Genomic DNA, 21,718 nt, shown 5'->3' on the forward strand with positions numbered 1-21,718 from the left:
TAAGTCAAAGACAAATATCATATGATATCACTTATAACTGGAATCTTAAAAAATGATACAAATGAACTTATTGACAAAACAGAAATAGACTCACAGACATAGAAAACAAACTTATGGTTACCAAAGCAGAAGGCAGGGAGGGATAAATTAGGAGTTTGGAATTAGCAGATACAAACTACTATATATAAAGTAGGTAAGCAACAAGGTCCTACTGTATAGCACAGGGAACTATATTCAATATCCTGTGATAAACCATAATAGAAAAAAATATTTTTAAAGAATGTATATATGTATGTATAACTGAATCACTTTGCTGTACAGCAGAATCTAACACAACATTGTAAATCAACTATACTTCAATCTTTAAAAATGGGTTATCTAAAACATGTTTTTAAATTAATTTCACCTGTTTCTTTTAACTTTTTAAAAATATGGCCACAAGAAAAATTTTAATTAGATATGTGACCCAGATTATACTTCTTTTTTTTTAAGGATGTCAATGTCTTTATTTTTTTTTTAATTTAGCCATTTTTTTTTTTTAATTTTTATTGGTGTGTACTTGATTTACAGTGTTGTGTTCGTTTCTGCTGGACAGCAAAGTGAATCAGTTATACACTGATTCTTTTAGATTCTTTTCCCATATAGGTCATTACAGAGTATTGAGGAGAGTTCCCTGTGCTACACAGTAGGTCCTTATTGGTTATCAATCTTATATATAGTAGTGTGTATGTGTCAATCCCAATCTCCCAATTTATCCCACCCCTCCTTCCCCTCCTCACATTATATTTCTATTGTTCAGCACTGCTCTAGCCCGCATTGCCTGTACACCAAAAGGCCTCATTTTGGAGACAATTCCAGAAAACAGTGAGCAACAGAACAATTCATGCAAACAGACCAGCAGTCCCCACTCTACTGTCCCCAGATCCCCAAGCATCAATGGTGATCAGCAAGCTATATTCAATATATTAAGCTATATATTTATCTACAATTAGGCCATCATGCTAATACTTAATAAATATGGCTTGTGTGACTGACAAAAACTGTCCAAAACACAACAGGAAAAGAAACATCAATGGATAAACAGATGAAGGATATGATCAAGTAATTCAAAAGAGAAAATGCAAACAGCTAAATACATTTCCCAAAGCAAACTTCTTAGTAGAGAAGTAAAATCAAAACAACTTTTTTCCATTTATCAACATTAACAGTTCAGTTCAATGAATGTTTACTGAGCCTCTAAGCAAAGATTCTTTAAAATTCTCAAGATATGATACATATTAGGATTTCACCTGAGTAAAAAATAATATATAGAAAAACGACTAGAAGGAACTATGACAAAAGGTCAGAATGACTATCTCTAGGTGATGAAATTAGGGATTTTTTTTCACTCTTCATATTTTTCTGTTCTTTATACAATTTCTACAATGAACACGGATGGCTATTCAAAAAAAATTTCACTAAGTAATATATGTTATAGAAAAATTAGAAAATAGAGAAAAATTAGAAAATGAAGATAAGCCAAAAAATGAGAAAAATTAGAAAATAAAGATAAGCCAAAAAAACAGCACTGTTATTCTAATAATCAGAGAAAGTAAACAAAATAAAATAAAAGAATTTTAAAATGAGATGAAAATAACAAAGGGCTTCTTGGCTGTGAAGAGGTTCAAATTTTAAGACTTCTCACTCAATAAAAATACCTCTTATTTATCTAGAGATTTCCAACTTAGAGTATTTTCTTATAATTGTCTAACCCCCAAAGCAACAGTGAACGGAGTATTTAACAATGGTTACGGGTAGATAATGGGACTGCAGGCAATTTCTATTTTCCTTCTTTTTTTTTTAGGGAGTGGAGGAAGTGGGAGTTACCTATATTTCTAGATTTTCTACAATGAACATGTTTCATTTATGTAAGGAAGAAAATCAGTTAGTTTTAGGAAAAATCAGCTGTAACAAGTTGCAGATAAGGAAACTGAGGCTCTGAGAACTTATTCAATTTGCTACAAAGTGGGAGAGCCAGGACTCAAAACCCCTCAAATCTTCTTTTCCCAAACCCACAGCCTTCCCACCTGGATCCCTTTGGTGGTGCAGACACGAGACCCATAAATGTTCAAATTGAGACTAGGGTCTTGGGTAAGCTAATATCAAAATTATTGCTATGCAGGATGCGTATGGATAATCCTCTTGTTTGGAGAAGCCACTCATTTAATGCATTGCTGCTGGAACTGTGTTAGATTTCCTGAGAAAGTAACCTGAACTTGACCCTAGCCTTTTGAAATTCCCACACTGCAGAGTTGCTTCTCACAATAAAGAGGGCATTTTATTTGGCTCATCCAGCCATAATTCAGCTTAAAAATTGTACAAACTCCTAAGCTTTAACGCTGGTATTCAAAACACATGTTTAGCTGGTGGAATTTAAATAACACTCCCTGGCCTCACTTTTCTTAAGAGCAACGCATAGTTGTTAATCCAATAGCCTTGGGTCTAGCTCACATTTTGATGCCACAGAGCAATTCATTTTCATAACTGTCTAAACTGCAAATCAGCACTTTGGAAACACACTTACTCCAAAAATCCTCCTTAGTCCTCCAGCCGTTTCCAACTCAGAGTAAGACGGGACCATCCAACATTCTTTCTTGTACTACAGCACGTTCCAGACCTCATGCCCACCCAGAGTAAGACCTGTTCTTTAGACCGTATCTTTATGCTTGTTCACATTGTAAACTGCATTCTGGCTGCGCTGTTGGATCGATGTGGGTTCTTGGGGAGAGGCTTTCTCTCTCTCTTTAATTCGCCACATGTGCCCCAGGGCTGTGTCCTCTTTGCTCCCTCCCTCCTCCCTGCACTGTCTTTTGACATGTTCCCAGAGAGCGCGTCAGGAACTTTGACGCTATGCTAAATAAAACCACACCAGGAGGTTTATCTAGGGGAAAATGTACAGGGCATTTTTTAAAGGAAAACATGAGCGATTTGGGGGACCAGTCACACTATAGGGTCCCTCCATTAGTGCAGGAAACCGCGAGCCCCTTGCACTGATGGGAAGGATGGTGGTGGTGATGCTGGCTTGTGAAGAGAAGGAGCAAATGTGCTCTGTGGAAGGGAATCCACGGCACCGCTGGCTCTGACGTCATCTTGTAAGAAGATGCTCGTATCAGCCCAGGACAGAAGGGCTGGGTCAAACGCCACCACTCCTTGCTTTTATAGTATCTATCTACACACCAAGAAACAAATGAATACATTCATAGATGAATAAACTATCAATAAACAGTTATCACTCTGCCCTCTGCTTCTGGGAAGCTAGTAAATCAAACCCCATATGCTGAAAGGCAAGATTCAGCCAAGATAAAGGGCAGAAAAGGTAATGGACGGGCAGAAAGAGAGTGCCTTTCATTGACAGAAGTCATTTTTAGTCTTTTTCATAAAAATCACTAAAAGAGTAACTTATCATCTTCCATAACGGAAACATTCTGCTAAACACAGGCTAAAGCAAACAACTCCATATACTGCTGGTATACTGCTTCAAAGTCCCCGACCTCCAAATGAAAGCAAAGACAGCCGAAGCTCACAACCTACAGCTGTCAGCAAGGTTCAGTGTGTTCCTAAGTCTTCCGAGGTATCTGGAAAGAAAGGGGATCCTGGTCCTCCTGAAAAAAACAGGGGGGCAGAACACAGGCTGGACATCAGGTGTGACATATAAATCTGATTAGAAATTCACCGGCTAAGTGACGCCAAATAAAACCGGAAATCTTTGGCAGTGGTTGAGTGTTTACACTCATGGGAGAGGCACTGTGGGGCAGAGAGGTCCAGGGCTGCACCCCGGCTCCCGCACTTCCAATCTGGTGCCCGTGACGAAGTTACTTTACTCTCTCAGCCTAAGTTTTTATCAGATCATAAACCCCCATATCATAACATGGGGATATTCCGAGTATCCATCCCTGAGAACTGTTGTGAAGATGGGGGGGGATGACCCACACCGTGCCTGGCAGACCGCAGGCACTCAGAAGCCTGTGCTACCACCCCCTCTGTTCCATTGTTACCTGAGAAGGGTGGAGATGGAGTTCCAGAAACTGGAAAATCAGAGCAAGTATTAGAGAAAACAGATTTTAGTTTCTTCTGAAGCCATGAAAGTATACGGATCATATGAACACGAAAATACCGAGGGCCAATTTTCAAAATCAAATCAATCTAACTAGTCAAATACACGCCCCCCACCCAAATTAACCAAGCTAATAATTGCAAATGAAAATTAAAAATTAACACAATTTGCCTATTACATTAGCAATGTTTTTGTAATTATAATGACTAATGTTGGTCATAGGGCAGTGAAACAGGCACTATAATGTTTTCATAAAGTTATCTGGTATCAGAAGTCATTAAATATTTAACTAAAATGTACCCAATAATTTCATTTCTAAATAATGATGCCTAAAGAAGTAAACCAAAATATGGAAAATGAGATGTGCATGATGATGGTCTCTATACTATTTATAGAGAAAAAGATGTAAATGATATAATTTATGAAATATTATGCAGCGATAGAAAGGATGGTTACGAAAACAAACATTGTAGAAAAAGACTTGTAATACAATACTATCTAAAAAGAGCTAAGATACTAAATGGAATATAATCTATGATTACAACATGTGAAAAAGTTAATTTGTACAGGAAAAATGTTAACAGTGGTTGTATTAAGGAAGTAGGATACTTTAATTTTTTAGCATCTTTAGTTTCCACTTTTGGAAATATGGACAGACTTCTTTGGAAAACAAACATACATTTGACAAATGTGCTCCAAACTGCTTTGATGAAAATCAGATCATCCACTGGTATTCATTCGTGCATTCACTTCCATTAACGGTACAGACTGCGTAAGCCAAGTCACAACTCTTAGAAGTGCTCTGTTTCCACAAAATGTGTCAGAGTTAAAATCAAAATTCTTCCTTTTATTTATTTTTTTAAAAGCCTAATTATCCATAGAACAACCTGTCCAATTCTCACCTTGTCCTTATTTATATCCATTTCCACTTTCAGGTTGAAGGAAACGGAAGATGGGGCAGGAACAAAACCAGAGTCGTCTCTATCCATGGCCGTTCATGGTCCCTGGAGGTCCCCACCAGCCACCTCAGTAGGGCCAGGTCGCCCTAGTCCCTCCATCTCCCCAGCCTCACTAGCACACTCACGAAGAAGGCCAAGGTGTGCAAGTCAAGCACACCTTGACTGGTGGTCTCTCCATGGGGTTTCCCACAAAAGGAGCCCATAACCCACCACATCTCCCATCGTTAGCAGATCAGAGCAGGTGAGAGAATTTGTAAGCTATGGTGACTCAGTAATGAAGGCAAAAGAACTCCAAGTTCTTCCTCATCTTATCTTAAGCTCTATGCTCTTTGGACCTTTCCACCTCTAGGCAAAAAGAACTGAAGTCTCGACAGCCCGATGGGTTGGATCAGAACACTGAACATTCACAACATACTGAGGCCATTTTTGCAGCACGCGGCCCGGACGTACACCCAGTAATCTCAGTCAGAGGCCTCTCTGACTCAGAGGAGTCTATGATGTATTGACCCGACAGCCTGCAGCTTCCCAAACCATCACTATTAATGACAAACTGATAACCCGTTAAGCATAAGGGAATGTGTCAGTGAAATTAAAAGGAGCCCTGCTCTTCTCGTGGGTCAAAGATAACTTGAACATCACACACTGCTGAACTTCAGATCCAACCCTTGGAGCTCAGGCCACATTGAAGATGTCTGAAGCAGGGCTGGTGTGGACGCAACTCTGTTTACCCTGTCTGCCAAAGGCTGCACTGCTGGAGTCATGCTGGCTAGGCGTGGCCAGGCTCACAAAGGCGCCTTGTAGCTCTGCGGCCCAGCCTCAATGGCCTGTCTGTTACGTCTTCTGGGACATTTTGATGTGTCATGTGGACCCAGCTGTCAAGCCTGGCAGTCAGGTCAAATCTTTCATACATTTCTTCTTCTTTTTGATGTCATAACTTTGAGACAAATGACACCGCCCACCAATAACTGGGTAGCCCTCTAGGAAGAGCTTCCCTCCTCCCCTTACCGTGTCTCCCACTCACAGCACATCTACTGCCAAATGACAAAAAGCAAAATGATCCACTTTATGCATGGCCATTTAACAAAGAATAAAGCCAAGCAGACGGAAGGAGACTTCGTCTGGGGATATTTTCACTTTCTATCAGCCTCTAGAGGCTGACTTAAACAAATGTGAGCTACCACAAACCAAACTCTGATATGATTCTGGGATAAACATCATGGGTTATTTAACTCTGACAAATCAATGTTCTAAAAATCAGAGATTTGAAGATTTATTTTTCTTCTTCAAACCTGATAGTTTTTAAGTTTAGATTTCTCCCTGGCTTAAGGAACCATAAAAGGGTAAGAATAAGAGCCCTCCCAGGCCCCATCTTGATTCCCCAGTGGGGTCGACTGTGCCCACTGAGTTCTGCTGCCTGTCAGGGGCCTAAAGGTTGGTATAGTGCTTCACAGCTGCCATCCCCCACCGAATGCAGGGAAACGTGTCAGCAGCTGGGAAGTAAGTGGCAGGTCGATCAGCCAGCTCACTCTCTCTGCCAAGGCCCAGTCACTCCCTTTTTGCAAGATGTACAGCCAAAGTATGCCCTGCACACTGCCATTGGGGTGGCACGGGGAAATCTCAGCTCATTTGATTTAGAAACAGATGAATAAAGCCTTTGGTGAGAATGAAGACATATCCATGATAAGCAGTGGCCACTTGTCTTCTCTTCCCATGCTCCACGCTCTCCCTGAGCAGAGCAAGCTCAGAAACATCTAAATGCTGGCGATTCCCAAATGTGTATCTCCAGACCCAGTTTCCCTCCTGAGAGTTTGTTTTCCAATTGCCTTATTTCCAGCTGCCCTATTATTCCTCAACGTCCACAGCTAATCAATCATTAAATGATGTCAATTCTATTTCTCTTAGCATATAAGGCTCCCCTATACCTATGGCCTCAAACCTAGGCCAACCTCACCAAATTTTATCTGGACAATTGACCCGGTCCCTGAGGCCCTCCTGGCCTCCAGTATCCCCTTCCTCTAATTCATCCTTCACTGCCATTGAAGTCAGCCTAGTAAACATCAACATAGTATCTACTGAAAAATACTCGTTCTCCTAATTGTTTATGGGTAAATTCTGAACTCTTTAGTATGGCACTCAAAGACCTTCACCAACTGGTCTCAACTTCCCTGTCCAAACACATCTTCTGCTACTTTTTACCCCACCAGTGCTCTGCATTATTGCAGCTCATGCCAGACAAAACCTCCAAAGCTTTTTGTCTGAAGAAATGGCATCTCCCCTGCATAGTACCTACTGCTACTTCACCTCTACCCCACAACTCTTATTTATCCTTCAAGACCCAACTCAAATGTCACCTCCTCTGTGAAGCTCTCCCTAAGCCCTACAGCTGTGAGTCACACTACCCTCTCTGGTGCCCTAATGCTCTCTGCATATTTCTATCCTAAAACAGCACACTGCACCACGAGGATCTGTTAAGATGCTGGTTTCCCCCAAGACGATGCTGGGAGGACCTTGAGGGTAGGAACCATATCTTTATCTCTGGACCAAGTACAGAGTTGCACAGAGTACACACTTGGTAAGTGTTGTTGAATCCATCAATCAGATGTAGGAGGAATTAAGGCAATGGAGGAATCAGGTTTTGACAGTCAGGATACTTGAGCCTTGCTCCAGCTGCCTCAGAGTCGAGTACTGTGGGAATTTAGTTTCTCATCTGTTGAATACGGGGGTGGGGCTATATGATTTCTATGGTCCCTTTAACTCCTCTGTTCTAGAATTCAGACTACATTTTCCTTTAAAATCTACAATGAAGAAAGACTCTATAAAACCCCATGGTAATAATATGTTCCAGGAGTTTGGACACGCTCCACAGAGCCAGCCAGGAAAATTGCAGCTCTGCCAGGCCACTGGGCTGAGCTCCCAAGGACGGCCAGCAATGGAGGCTCCTCCCCTAAACTCATAAATCCCCAACTGCCTTCTGTTACATTTGGAGAAAATACCCAATTGCCCTCTTTTCTGTTTCACTCTGCATATTTTGGCCAAAATGCTGCTTATTAAATATTATGCACAAGAAAAAAAACGACGATAAAAACCTAACACGCCATGAAAATAATGAGTGCTAAAAACATGAATTAAACCACTAGGCTTACTATGGAAAACAGTATGGAGGTTTCTCAAAAAACTAAAAATAGAACTACCATAGGAACCAGCAATTCCACTCCTGGGTATACATCCGAAAAAAACAAAAAACTAATTTGAAAAGATACACGCACCCCAATGTTCACAGCAGCATTATTTACAATTGCCAAGATATGGAAGCAACACAAGTATCCATCAGCTGATCAATGGATAAAGATGTGGCATATATATACAATGGAATATTACTCAGCCATAAAAGAAGAATGAAATAGGGGCTGCCCTGGTGGCACAGTGGTTGGGAATCTGCCTGCCAATGCAGGGGACACGGGTTCGAGCCCTGGTCCAGGAAGATCCCACATGCCGCGGAGCAACTAAGCCCATGAGCCACAACTACTGAGCCCTCGTGCCACAACTACTGAAGCCCGTGCACCTAGAGCCCGTGCTCCACAACAAGAGAGAAGCCACCACAATGAGAAGCCCGTGCACCGCAACAAAGAGTAGCCCCCGCTCGCCGCAACTAGAGAAAGCCCACGTGCAGCAACGAAAACCCAATACAGTCAAAAATAAATATAAGTAAATAAATAAATAAATTTATTAAAAAAAAAACAAGAATGAAATAATGCCATTTGCAGCAACACGGATGGACCTAGAGATTATCATAATAAGTGAAGTAAGTCAGGCAGGGAAAGACAAATACTGTCTGTTATCACTTACATGTAGAATCTAAAAAATACAACAAACTAGTGAATACAAGAAAAAAGAAGCAGACTCACAGGTATAAAGAACAAACTAGTGGTTACCAGTGAGGAGAGGGAAGGGGGGAGGGAAAATGTAGGGGCAGGAGATTAAGAGGTACACACTATTAGGTATAAAATAAGCTACAAGGATATATTGTACAACATGGGGAATACAGTCAATATTTTATAATAACTATAAATGAAGTATAACCTTTAAAAATGGTGACTCACTATACCGTACACCTATAACATATAATATACATCAACTATACTTCAATAAAAAAAAATTTTTTTTAATTAAAAAAAAAAAAACTTCTAGGCTTGATAATCACCTCGTTACCCCATACTCTGGGGGTGGCTGGTACCTCAGGACGGCCACTTCTGTCCTCGCAGGCTGGGGAGCAGGGTAAGGCTTGACCATCTCGTGGAGCATCCCCGGGTGCTGGTCACTGTAGAAAAGTCCATGCTCCTGGGTCTTGCCCACCGGGGACATCATTTGCTTGGTCTTGAAGGGGTACTCGGGTGGAGGACCTCGGGGGTCCAGCACTTTAGCTGCAGGCTGGGCTGGGGAGGGCCCCCCGCCCGCCTTGAACCCCTTTCCGGTCCCTGGGCCAGGGAGGTGTTGCTTTGCCCCGTTCCTCTCCAACGACAGCTGCATGATCCTCTCACTGAGAGAGCGGACGTGGCCCTGCTTGAGTTCCTTCAGCGCCTCGTCCTTGTGCGCCTGCCCGCTGTTGGCGCGGTTCACCGTGGGCCTGCCCTCAGTCCGCGCCTTCTGACTGGCGCCCCCGGCCATGTAGTAGCCGTGACCCACGGCCCCCTGCTGCTGCTGCTGCTGCGGTGGCGGCGGCTGCTGCCCCCGGAAGAACTGGGACTGCGCCTTGGCCTCCTCATACGTGGGCAGCTCCTCGCTGTTCTGCTGAGGCTGCGTGGACCGCACCTGTTTCTCCATCACCGTGTTGTCCACCTGGTGTTCCTGACCCTGCGGTTCCTGGCGTGCCGACTGGTAGACCATTTGTGGGTCTTCTTGAGTGAGGTTTTCCGTGGAAGAAAAGTTGTTTGTGGGGTGGGCTGGTCCTGCACTCCCTGTGGCCTGGTGCTGAATGGCCAGCAAGTTCATGTTCTCGGTCGGGGTACCATAGCGCAGTTGCTCCTGGATCAGCCGCTGTAACACTGTTCCAGCTGCCGCATCCTCGGAACCTCTCATTTCCACCTCTGAGATCCTCGGGAAGTTCGGCGGGTGGAAGTTACAAAGAGGATCCTCAACTAGAAGGTAAACATGGGAAAAAGATGTCAGGCTGTTCCACGCAGATATAGGTCTGGACGTACATGGTGAATAACGAACTTTCTAATGACAGAGGCATTTAAAGGTTTCCAATACACTGTCACTCCCATTTACCCTACAGTTTCTCATGGAAGCATCTCTCCAAATCAAAGTGTCTCTACTACTCTCCCTTCCCTTGCCTACTGTTTCCTCCTAGACCTTACTCGGGCCTTCAAGCCCTCCCTTTCCTTTAAGCTCCCCACCGACCCCTTCTCTTCATCATATAAACAGGTCAAGTCTTTTCCGTCTTAAAAAAAAAAGAAAATAAACAAGCAAAACTCAGAACCAAACAAAAAGAAACCATCTTTTCATGGCTCTACATAAACCTCTAAGTGCCACCCTGCATCTCTCCTCCCCTTCTAATCGTCCTCAGAAAGCAATCGATACTTGCCATCTCCACTTTCCGAACGCGCCGTCCACTGCCCTCCCTACCGCTCTGATTAGTAATCATTCCCAGGGAGAACTTTCCAGCCTAACCTTTCTGAAGCATTTAGCATGTTGATCACCCACTTCTTGAAATGCTCTCCTCACTCAGCATCCAGGCCACCCCCTCTCGTGGTTCGGGATCCTGCTGCTTTCTGTACACTCCATCTCTGGCTCCTTTTTCTCCACCTGCCCCTTAAATTCTTTCCCACAGCTCTGCCCTGAGCACTCACCCATCCTCACTTCGACAGATTCTCATCTCATCCACCGCTCGTCTGAACCTACTGACCCATGGCCCACCCATTTACAACCACCAGCCGATGGCCCACAGGTCCTCCAAACTCAACGTGTCTTCCTCAGCCCATCCAAACAAACCCTGTGTCCCTGCCTCATCTACTCTTTGCCAAGCCAGAAACCTGAGAAGTTTTCCAAAATTCCTTCCTCTCCCTTACCCCCAACGTTTGGTCAGCGCCTGCCTGTCAATTCTACCTCCGAAATGAAACATCTCTCCCAACTCTCCCCTTTATTCCCCTGCCAGTCTCCAAGTTCATTATCAATTACCACAGTACAACCACAAAAACCATTTTTAAGGAGCATATGATGTGCCAGGTATTGTACTAAGTTCCCTCCTTTATTTAGTTTAGTCCACATATAATCGCATGAGGCAGGTATTAATTCCCCCAGCTTACAGATAAGGAGAGAGGTTTAGAGAAGGTAAATCACCAAGGTCGCAGAGGTAGGAAGAGACAGATCCAGGATCCGACTCATTCCACAACGAAATCTGTGTTCATTCCGCATGACAAGCCCGTGGAGCCCCATACCCAAACCATTCCAACAGCCACCTCTTCTATTTCTCTGACACTAGTCTCTTTCCCACTTCCAAACCCACCCCCTCAGACTCCAACTTATCTTCCCCACTGCCCTAAGATTTTTCAAACCAGAAAACTTAATCATATCACTCCTCTGCACAAAATTCCTCAACAAGTAATTATAGGATGAAACTGACACTCCATCACAAGGTGTAGCAGGCATTGCTTTATCCATCCAGCAGCATTTCATGCCATCACTGGCCCCCTCACCGGCAACCCCTTGGAGTTCAAGTTCCAGCAATACCCTAAGAAGTTCCCAGACATGCGAGCTCTCTCTGGCCTCCAGGACTTTGCTCCCATTCATCCCTCTGCCTAGAAAGATGCATCTCACCACACCCTTCTTGGGAAATTCCTAGACACGCTTTGAGTGATGGCTCCAAAGCTATCTTCTAAGTAAAACCTTGCCTGCTGTAGCCCAGCAGGCTTGAGCCCTCCTTCTCCAATGTCCGGGCTCCATTATTATACCTCCCTTAGAGCAATCGTCACAATAGATGGCAATTACTTATGTACACAGACTCTAAACTCCTTAAAAGCAAAGATCGTGCCTCCTCACCTGGGTATCCCTAGCACACAACTCAGTGCCTGCATGTAATGGGGGTCAAACGTGTAACCAGTAAAAGAATATCTGAGCACCATGAAATATATAATTTACCCCATTTCACAATAGTACTAAGAAGTAGTGTATTGAGGATGTTTATAGTGTTAGGATAGTAAAAATTCTACTACTTACTACTGGCAAGACTTTGAGCAAATCACTTGCTCTCTTAAGAGCTCAACATCCTCCCCTGCCAATAGAGGGAGCTGAGCTAGCCCCTTAGAGATAAGCAGCCTTCACTCTTACAATTCCATGCAGCGATGGTTCTTTGTTTTTACATATGCACAGGACACATCATTTTCCCCCAAACTGTCTTTCTTCCCCAAGGTTGCCTTTTTTTTTTTTCTATGAATGGCATCCTCATCAGAGTCAACCAGACAGAAATTTCAGATTCAATTTTGATCCTTTTGTCTCCTTTGCTCCCTACATTTAATCAAGTGCCAAGCACTTTTCAGTCCACAGTGAAATGAGAAAAAATGAAGGTGGTGTGATAAGTGAAATGAGAAAAAATGAAGGTGATGTGATATGCTTAACAAGACATAGAAATACACATATACATGTGTATATACCTAGACGTATGTCATTGGGTTTATTGTCTTCTTTTGGCAAGGGATTCTGTCAAGGATTACATCCCTCTTACACTTTTCAGTATTAAAATATGAGAAAAGGCGACCGTAGATGACATTTTGAGTGTCTCTGTAACAGCAAAGACTGCAGCCCCAGCTTCCATGCCCTCAGCTACTCCCCGGGTTCCAGCTCCCTAACTAGCTGTCTAAATGTCCTGAGCAGCCTAATATCTCTTGCCTCTGGCCTCTTCTCCTTTTGATCAACACTGTATTTATCTGTATTTGTCTACTAGAATTCAAGCACCAGAGAATAGAGAGTTTTATCTGTTACGTTCACATGCTGTATACCCAGTGCCTAGAATACTACCCCAATATACAGAAGGCATTCAGGAAAGAATTGTGGGGGGCAGGGATAAATGAGAAGTTTGGGATTAACATATACACACTACTATACATGAAAGCGATAAACAACAAGGACCTACTGTATAGCACAGGGAACTATATTCAGTATCTTGTAAAAACCTATTATGGAAAAGAATCTGAAAAAGAATAGATAGATAGATAGATAGATAGATATACATATAACTGAATCACTTTGCTGTACACCTGAAACTAACATAGCATTGTAAACTAACCATACTTCAATTAAAAAAATGGTTAAAAAAAAATAAGAGAAAAAATAATTGCCAAATAAAGAACTTTACAGACTGGTTCCTGAAGCTCAACTCTGATCGACCCCAAAATCACACCTCTGTGACCTCAGGCAAATTACTTGGCTTCTCTGAACCTCTCTGCTCTGTATAATGGTCAGGCTTCATATCTGCCTCACAGGACAGCATGTGGAGTGAATTCAAACTTATTCCTCACCTTCAGAGAAGGTGTACAGTAACTGAGATATAAACCAGAAGTTCAACAACAAAAATTTTTAAACAACAAAAACAGATCATTGAAAGTCCACACAAAATGAATTGCCAAATAATTGTAATAAGTGATGAACAACCCTGGGAAAGCGATTAACAGTGTGGGTTGAGTTGAGCCATCACTCACTCTACAAATACCAACTGCCAACCTGTTATATTCAGGCATTCTGATAGGTGCTGGGGTTAGGAGAGTAAAGTGGACAGTCCTTACCTTCAGGGCTTAATGAAACAAGCAAATTCAAATAAAAATCAACATTTTAAAATAAAATGAATAAAAATTCAAATAAAAATATATATCCAAAGGAAAAAGATTTTTTTGGATGAATAATAAAAGGAATCGTGTCTCATCAAGCATGAAAACTACTGAATTTCCTTTTCATAAGCACATTTGGCAAGAACCCTGAGATCTTCTTTAAAGTGGTTTTGAAGCTTCCTTTTCATGGTTTAACCAATCTCATAAACCCTCAAAAATAGGCAGAAAGTTTTTACAAAGGAAGCAGTTCCTTCCCGACTATAGTTTTGAATTTCTCTGAATTTCTGAATCATTTGCAAAAAGAGGTAAAAATGAAAGCAGAGAAGAAAAAAAGGAATGAAAGATTCTGGGAAAGAATACAAAAGAATATTTAGGAATTAGAAGAAAATTAGGGCATAAATGGTATAATTCTGAAGTTTCTACATACTTAGGAACTCTGTTGAGAGGGTCACATATTATAGTAAAACAGTCTATTAAAACCTTGTTAATGTTTACCAAACATTAAAAATAAGGCACCTACCAATACAGAGACAACCAATAATCCAATATGCTGATATTTAAAACAAGGATAGAGAAAAAAAATTACGCAAAAGAGCGAAAAATGAGAAACATGAGATTGTTCTGCTTTTCCAACACAAGTGCCAATAAAAGAACTTACCAACTTTTTCCCTGATGCTACTGTTTGCCTCCACCGTCAAAGATGCTTCATGCCTCCCAGAATAGAGCTGAAAGTCTGGGAAAAAGTAGTTGGGGTCTTCCAGAATCTGGATGGGACTACTGGGGCTGTAACAGGCAGGAGGGGGACCTGGGGGCAGAAAGCAAAGTGCATATTAGTGCCAGTGAAGTCCTCCTCTCCCTCTTTGCCGTGTGACTCACACTAGCTGTTCTCCCACACACATTTCCACTGGCAGTGGCAGCTCTGTCTTTTCGATTCATAAAATTCCAAAGTTACTATTCAGAATCATCACAAGTCTAGCCACCCACCAAAATGACCCATGAGGTCACAATAACAATTTTCAAGACACGCTGAGCGAAAGCAGGGACCCTTTCTCACAACCTACTTCCACAGGCAGCAGCAGAAACACTGGCAGAAATCAAGTCCCCTGAGGAACTGGACAAGTCACTAAGTTTGGAAAGGTCAAGGTGGGGGAAAAGAGGGAGGCAGGGAGGCCAGAAAAGGAAAACTAAAAGGGGAAGGGCAGCTGTCTCTTGGAATGTATGAAAGATGCAGAGAGGGGTGGTCATTTTGCCAGACCACGTGTTAGCAAGGGCCTGTCCCAACCCAGGACAGAGCGCTCAGCCCCACTCTGAGAGTTCTGGAGCCCTGTGTGGCAGTGTGAGCCCGGGTCATGGGTTCTGGCCCTCTGCCAGGCACTGGCCTTTCAGCTCCTCTGTATCTGCTTCACACTCAAAGCAGAGTGTGCTTCCTGTTTCAATTAAACGTGACACTGTGTTCAATTCTACAGTCACTGAACATGAGATACCACGACAGCGACACCGATCTGACATCTACAATATCGTGGGAACACCCAGCGGGATGGGTCTGGGCTGTCTTTCCTCTCTGCACTAGTTTCTCTGCGTGGGCACCAAGTTGAAGGCTCTTTCTGGGAAAAGTAACTTAGTTTACTCTGGGGAAAGAGTCAGGCTATTTTTTTTTAAATTAAAATCCTTGCCCCCAAGGATTCCTCAATATACGCAAATCAATCAATGTGATACACCATATTAACAAATTGAAGAGTAAAAACCATATGATCACCTCAATAGATGCAGAAACAGCTTTTGACAAAATTCAGCACCCATTTATGATAAAAACTCTACAGAAAGTGGGCAGAGAGGGAACCTACCTCAACATAAAAAAGGTCATATACGACAAACCCACAGCAAACATCATTCTCAATGGTGAAAAACTGAAGCATTTCTTCTAAGATCAGGAACAAGACAAGGATGTCCACTCTCACCACTATTATTCAACGTAGTTTTGGAAGTCCTAGCCACGGCAATTAGAGAAGAAAAAGAAATGAAAGGAATACAAATTGGAAAAGAAGAAGGAAAACTGTCACTGTTTGCAGATGACATGATACTATACATAGAGAATCCTACAGATGCCACCAGAAAACTACTAGAGCTAATCAATGAATTTGGTAAAGTTGCAGGATACAAAATTAATGCACAGAAATCTCTTGCATTCCTATACACTACCAATGAAAGACCAGAAAGAGAAATTAAGGAAACAATCCCATTCACCATTGCAACAAAAGGAATAAAATACCTAGGAATAAACCTACCTAAGGAGGTAAAACACCTGTATGCAGAAAACTATAAGACACTGATGAAAGAAATCAAAGATGACACAAACAGATGGAGAGATATACCATGTTCTTTGATTGGAAGAATCAATATTGTGAAAATGACTATACTACCCAAAGCAAACTACAGATTCAATGCAATCCCTATCAAATTACCAGTGGCATTTTTTACATAACTAGAACAAAAAATCTTAAAATCTGTATGGAGACACAAAAGACCCCGAATAGCCAAAGCAGTCTTGAGGGAAGAAAACGGAGCTGGAGGAATCAGACTCGCTGACTTCAGACTATACTACAAAGCTACAGTAATCAAGACAATATGGTACTGGCACAAAAACAGAAATATAGATCAAAGGAACAAGATAGAAAGCCCAGAGACAAACCCACGCACCTATGGTCAACTAATCTATGACAAAGGAGGCAAGGATATACAACGGAGAAAAGACAGTCTCTTCAATAAGTGGTGCTGGGAAAACTGGACAGCTACATGTAAAAAATGAAAGTAGAACACTCCCTAACACCATACACAAAAATAAGCTCAAAATGGATTAGACCTAAGTGTAAGACCGGACACTATAAACCTCTTAGAGGAAAACAGGAAGAACACTCTTTGACGTAAATCACAGCAAAATCTTTTTTGATCCACCTCCTAGAGTAATGGAAATAAAAACAAAAATAAACAAATGGGACCTAATGAAACTTAAAAGCTTTTGCAAAGCAAAGGAAACTACAAACAAGACAAAAAGCAACCCTCAGAATTGGAGAAAATATTTGCAAATGAATTAACCAACAAAGGATTAATCTCAAAAATATATAAACAGCTCATGCAGCTCAATATTAAAAAAACAAACAACCCAATCCAAAAATGGGCAGAAGACTTAAACAGACATTTCACTAAAGAAGATATACAGATGGCTAAGAAGCACATGAAAAGCTGCTCAACATCACTACTTATTAGAGAAATGCAAATCAAAACTACAATGAGGTATCACCTCACACCAGTTAGAATGGGCATCATCAGAAAATCTACAAACAACAAATGCTGGAGAGGGTGTGGAAAAAATGGAACTCTCTTGCACTGTTGGTGGGAATGTAATTCAGCCACTATGGAGAACAGTATGGGGATTCCTTAAAAAACTAAAAATAGAATTACCATATGACCCAGCAATCCCACTACTGGGCATATACCCAGAGAAAACCATAATTCAGAAAGACACATGCACCCCAGTGTTCATTGCAGCACTATTTACAATAGCCAGGTCATGGAAGCAACCTAAATGCCCATCGACAGACAAATGGATAAAGAAGATGTGGTGCATATATACAATGGAATATTACTCAGTCATAAAAAGGAACGAAATTGGGTCATTTGTAGAGACACGGATGGATCTAGAGACTGTCATACAGAGTGAAGTAAGTCAGAAAGAGAAAAACAAATATTGTATATTAACGCATATATGTGGAATCTAGAAAAATGGTACAGATGAACCAATTTGCAGGGCAGAAATAGAGACACAGATGTAGAGAACAAACGTATGGACACCAAGGGGGGAAAGCAGCAGGGGGTGGGGCTAGTGGTGTGATGAATTGGGAGATTGGGATTGACATGTATACACTGATATGTATAAAGTAGACAAGTAATAAGAAACTGCTGTATAAAAAAATAAATAAAATTCAAAAATTTGAAAAAAAATAAAAGGCCTTTTCTATTAAAAACTATATATGTACATATATATAGATATATATATATATGGTAGCTAAACATGAATATCAATTAGATTAGTTACAAATACAAGGAAAAACAATTTAGAGAGTTAATGGCTAAGGACATCTTAGTGCCTTTTCCGTTAATGTGTAACTATAATGGATCATTGTATAGTTTGTCCTGGTCTTCTCCTCATCACGTGTGGAATTAATCCATATCAAAACTTTCTTGTACCCAAACCTGAAGGTTTGTCCACAGCTGTCCAGGTGTGTCTAAAGTTTACCTCGACAGCTTCTCTTCCATCCTGGATATCCTTTCCCTAGCATTCTGGACAATGAGCCCTCCCCTCTGATTCTCCACTGTTGGTGGAGATAAGATAGATGGTACAAAGCATGCCAAGAGACTTCACAGGGTGGCGGCACCTCATTGGGTCATCAGAATCCAAATTTTGCCAATTCATTAATTTACCATGAGAAACACAACTGCCAGAGGGAACGGTCTCTTATGCTCTCCAGGCCAGCTAGCACATTTACTGTTTTGACATTTCCACAAGAAGCCAAATTACAACTTGGAAGTTGCATGGTGAGCAAGAAATCCCAGTAAGGGAGGTAGATGCATGCTCAAATGATGGATGCCACTAGGTAGAGTTGTCTGATGCCTCCATATCCCTCAAAGGAATTTTCCCACCCAGACACCCAAGCAGCACCCATTCCACAGTGGCAATTTACCCGAGTTGTAGACAAAGCTTTTAGGGAAAATATTATCTGAGATGCTTGTGTTACTGACTGTGGAACCCGAAAAGGAGTGGGCAATACCAAGCCTCAGAATTAAATCTGATTACTTTGGTCTATAGTTCCAACAGGAATTGTTTCAACATTTAGTCAATGTGTGCCTGGCATGTTCTAAGTGCCAGGCGCCATGCTATAGCGATAAACAAGACAAGAACTCTGCCGTCAGGAGTCTCAGAATTCAGTAGGAAGCAGACATGTTGGCTGGCAGTTACGATGCAGGGTAGCGTTGGCTGTAACAAAGGCTTGTTCTAGATACAGTGGGAGCTCAGGACAAAGGGCCTAACCCTGCCTAAAGGTCAAGAAAACCTGCACAGAGGCCAAGGAGCTTAAGCTGATCCTACTTCAGTATCTGATTTTCACAATGAAAGAAAATGCATTTTTATGATTATATATTACCAATAATACAATCATATAGAGAACTGCTGTTAGTCTTATGGTATGTTTCTGTTTAATTTTATACATTAAGATTTGTACATACAAATTTGGAATCACACAGTGTCATGCTGCTGTCACTTAGCATGATAACATGAGTTGTTCTCCTGCGATGTAATAAAAATACATTAAAAAAAAAAATCCTTGCCCCAGAGATAATCCCATTAGAAGAAAAATCATGTTTTTCAGCCATCACTTCAAACAGGTCATTTGCAATTCTTGCTAGGATTGTTATCTACCCATTTCCCATAAGGCCAAAGCTAGTAGTAAGCAACTAATTATTCTAAGAGGCTGTAAGATGGAAATTTACTCAACTTCTTCCCGAGTTTCTCTACCTCAACCCGTGAAATAGTGTTTGCACGTGTGCTCACATGTATCATAAGCATGTTTACACTAGAGAGAAAAAGAGAAAAAAGATTTTGACCACCAGAATATTTATCTTACAATGTTAAAATAAATAATGTAGTTGTGACTTAGATCTTAAGGATAAATAAAAACAGAGTATGAATGACATACTATATAAAGATCAGCCTAAAATGACAGTTCCAATGCCTGTGACAGTATCTGTCAGCGTTCTCTTTTTGGCCAACCCAGAAAGGACTACCCTGGAAAGAAACTCAGCCCTTTCTGGGCCTCATCTTCTACATCTATAAATCTAAAAGTCAAGGCTAAAATTAGGATCCAAAGGCAAATCCTGGCCTGGCTTCTACTTCAGGCAGGTGGAAAATATTGGTGGAAAGTTGGAGAGACGCACAGAGCAACCTTGGCCACCTGTTAGGATCACCTGGGGAACTTTGCCAATGCCAGTACCCCAGTCTCACCCAGACCTAGTCAATCAGAATCACTGGGGCAGGGCCCAGGCATGTGTATTTTATAAGGCTCTTCATATGATTCCGATGTGCAGCTACCGCTGAGAAGCCCTAAGCTAGATGGCGAACAGTGCACACAAGCAAAGAAACAAAAAAACACCAACACACCTTCTGCACCCTCCGGCCCCTCTCCCACCAAATCAGAGCCAAGGAGGAGTTGAGGACCCATACGCTTGAGTAAAGAAAGTGTGACAGATACACATTACTATATACAAAATAGATAAACAACAAGGACCTCCTGTGTAGCACAGGGAACTATATTCAATATCTTACAATAACTTATAATGGAAAAGAATCTGAAAAAGAATATATATATATATTTTTATATATATATATAAAAACTGAATCACTTTATTGTACACCTGCAACTACACAACATTGTACATCAACTATACTTCAATTCAATTTAAAAAAAAAGTGTGGTGTTCTATTACGATCTAGGTCAGGAATGGCACATGCCAGTAGATTACAACTCTTTGGGTCCTACCATCTAATCATGTGACTAAAAATTTTAAATGATAACAGAGAGTAAACTGCCAATAAAACTGTGGCCTACCTAAGAATATATATGTGTATATGTATGGGTGTATAAAGGTGTGTGTAGGGAATGTGTATATGCATAGATACATGCTTTCAACATGGAGCCCAGTTAAGAATCCTGCAGTAAGCCATTCACATCATCACAACACTGGTATAAACTGCTTTTCCACACCTTATCCAACGGCCTGCCGAGTGAGAGTAGGCCCCAGGGCTCCAGGCCACAGGGCGCTATAGAGAGAGCAGAGCTGGAAGGGGGAGCCTGAGCTCAGAGGGCACCAAAGATGCGCCGCCTCTCACCATTTCTTCGGCAGGCCTCAGTATTAAGAAAGAACTAGGACTTCCCTGGTGGCGCAGTGGTTAAGAATCCGCCTGCCAATGCAGGAGACACGGGTTCGAGCCCTGGTCTGGGAAGATCCCACGTGCCGCGGAGCAACTAAGCCCGTGCGCCACAACTACTGAGCCCGCGCTCTAGAGCCCACGAGCCACAACTACTGAGCCCTCGGTGCCACAACTACTGAAGCCCGTGCACCTAGAGCCCGTGCTCCACAACAAGAGAAGCCACCGCAATGAGAAGCCCGCACACTGCAACGAAGAGTAACCCCTGCTCACCACAAGTAGAGAAAGCCCGTGAACAGCAACGAAGACCCAACGCAGCCAAAAATAAAGAAAGAAAGAAATACTTAAAAAAAGAAAGAAAGAAAGAGACTCAGTGGCCCACACACTGACCGAGAGTTCCGTTCCCACTCTGCCCCCTCTCCTTGGAAGTGCAGAGAGAAGTCCGGCTGAGCAGAGGATCCGGACAGACCCTACGGACAGCCAGGCCCAGGAATCATCACTCCACTGAGCCAACAGACAACCCAGTGAGCTATCCCAGCACTGCCACACCCGAAAGGCATCATTTCACTTCCAGCTCCCTCACCTGTAAGACACGGTAAAATGACAATAACGTGTACCACAGGGTGGCACGACATTCCTGGGCTACACAGTAAAAATGCAAGAGAGACACCATCCGCCGTCCCACGTGCACATAATCTTTCCCTTCCTGTTCTAGTGCAGGATCTTCGTTAGGAACTCCGGTAGCACGATTTGCGTCTGTTTTCTTATGTAAAAACATAGGGTATATAGTGTAACCAACAGGGTCAAGGATCTCTGAAATCAGAAACTGGACATCAATACCTGTCATAAGCAGAAATTCGGTTTTCCT

At 42.0% G+C, this 21,718-nt stretch overlaps 1 protein-coding gene across 4 annotated transcripts in view; it reads right to left on the reverse strand.

Annotated features, from left to right (window-relative positions):
- The window catches only part of AMOTL1 (angiomotin like 1), a 108,587-nt gene that overhangs the window by 59,599 nt on the left and 27,270 nt on the right, over window positions 1–21,718 (reverse strand). Inside the window, exons 1-3 of one of the 4 annotated variants that reach the window (XM_082339895.1) lie at window positions 15,716–15,858; window positions 14,530–14,676; window positions 9,254–10,187 (exon numbers count right to left, since the gene is read on the reverse strand). In XM_082339895.1, the coding sequence (XP_082196021.1) occupies window positions 9,254–10,128 (875 nt within the window). In that variant the 5' untranslated portion in view covers window positions 10,129–10,187; window positions 14,530–14,676; window positions 15,716–15,858. Of the gene's footprint in view, window positions 1–9,253; window positions 10,188–14,529; window positions 14,677–14,855; window positions 14,884–15,715; window positions 15,859–21,718 lie in introns of those variants that run through there. The other 3 variants (XM_082339893.1, XM_082339892.1, XM_082339894.1) reach the window with 3 other exon arrangements.

This window comes from Balaenoptera borealis, assembly GCF_965194805.1.
Source record: "Balaenoptera borealis genome assembly, chromosome: 11".
NCBI classification, from domain to species: domain Eukaryota; kingdom Metazoa; phylum Chordata; class Mammalia; order Artiodactyla; family Balaenopteridae; genus Balaenoptera; species Balaenoptera borealis.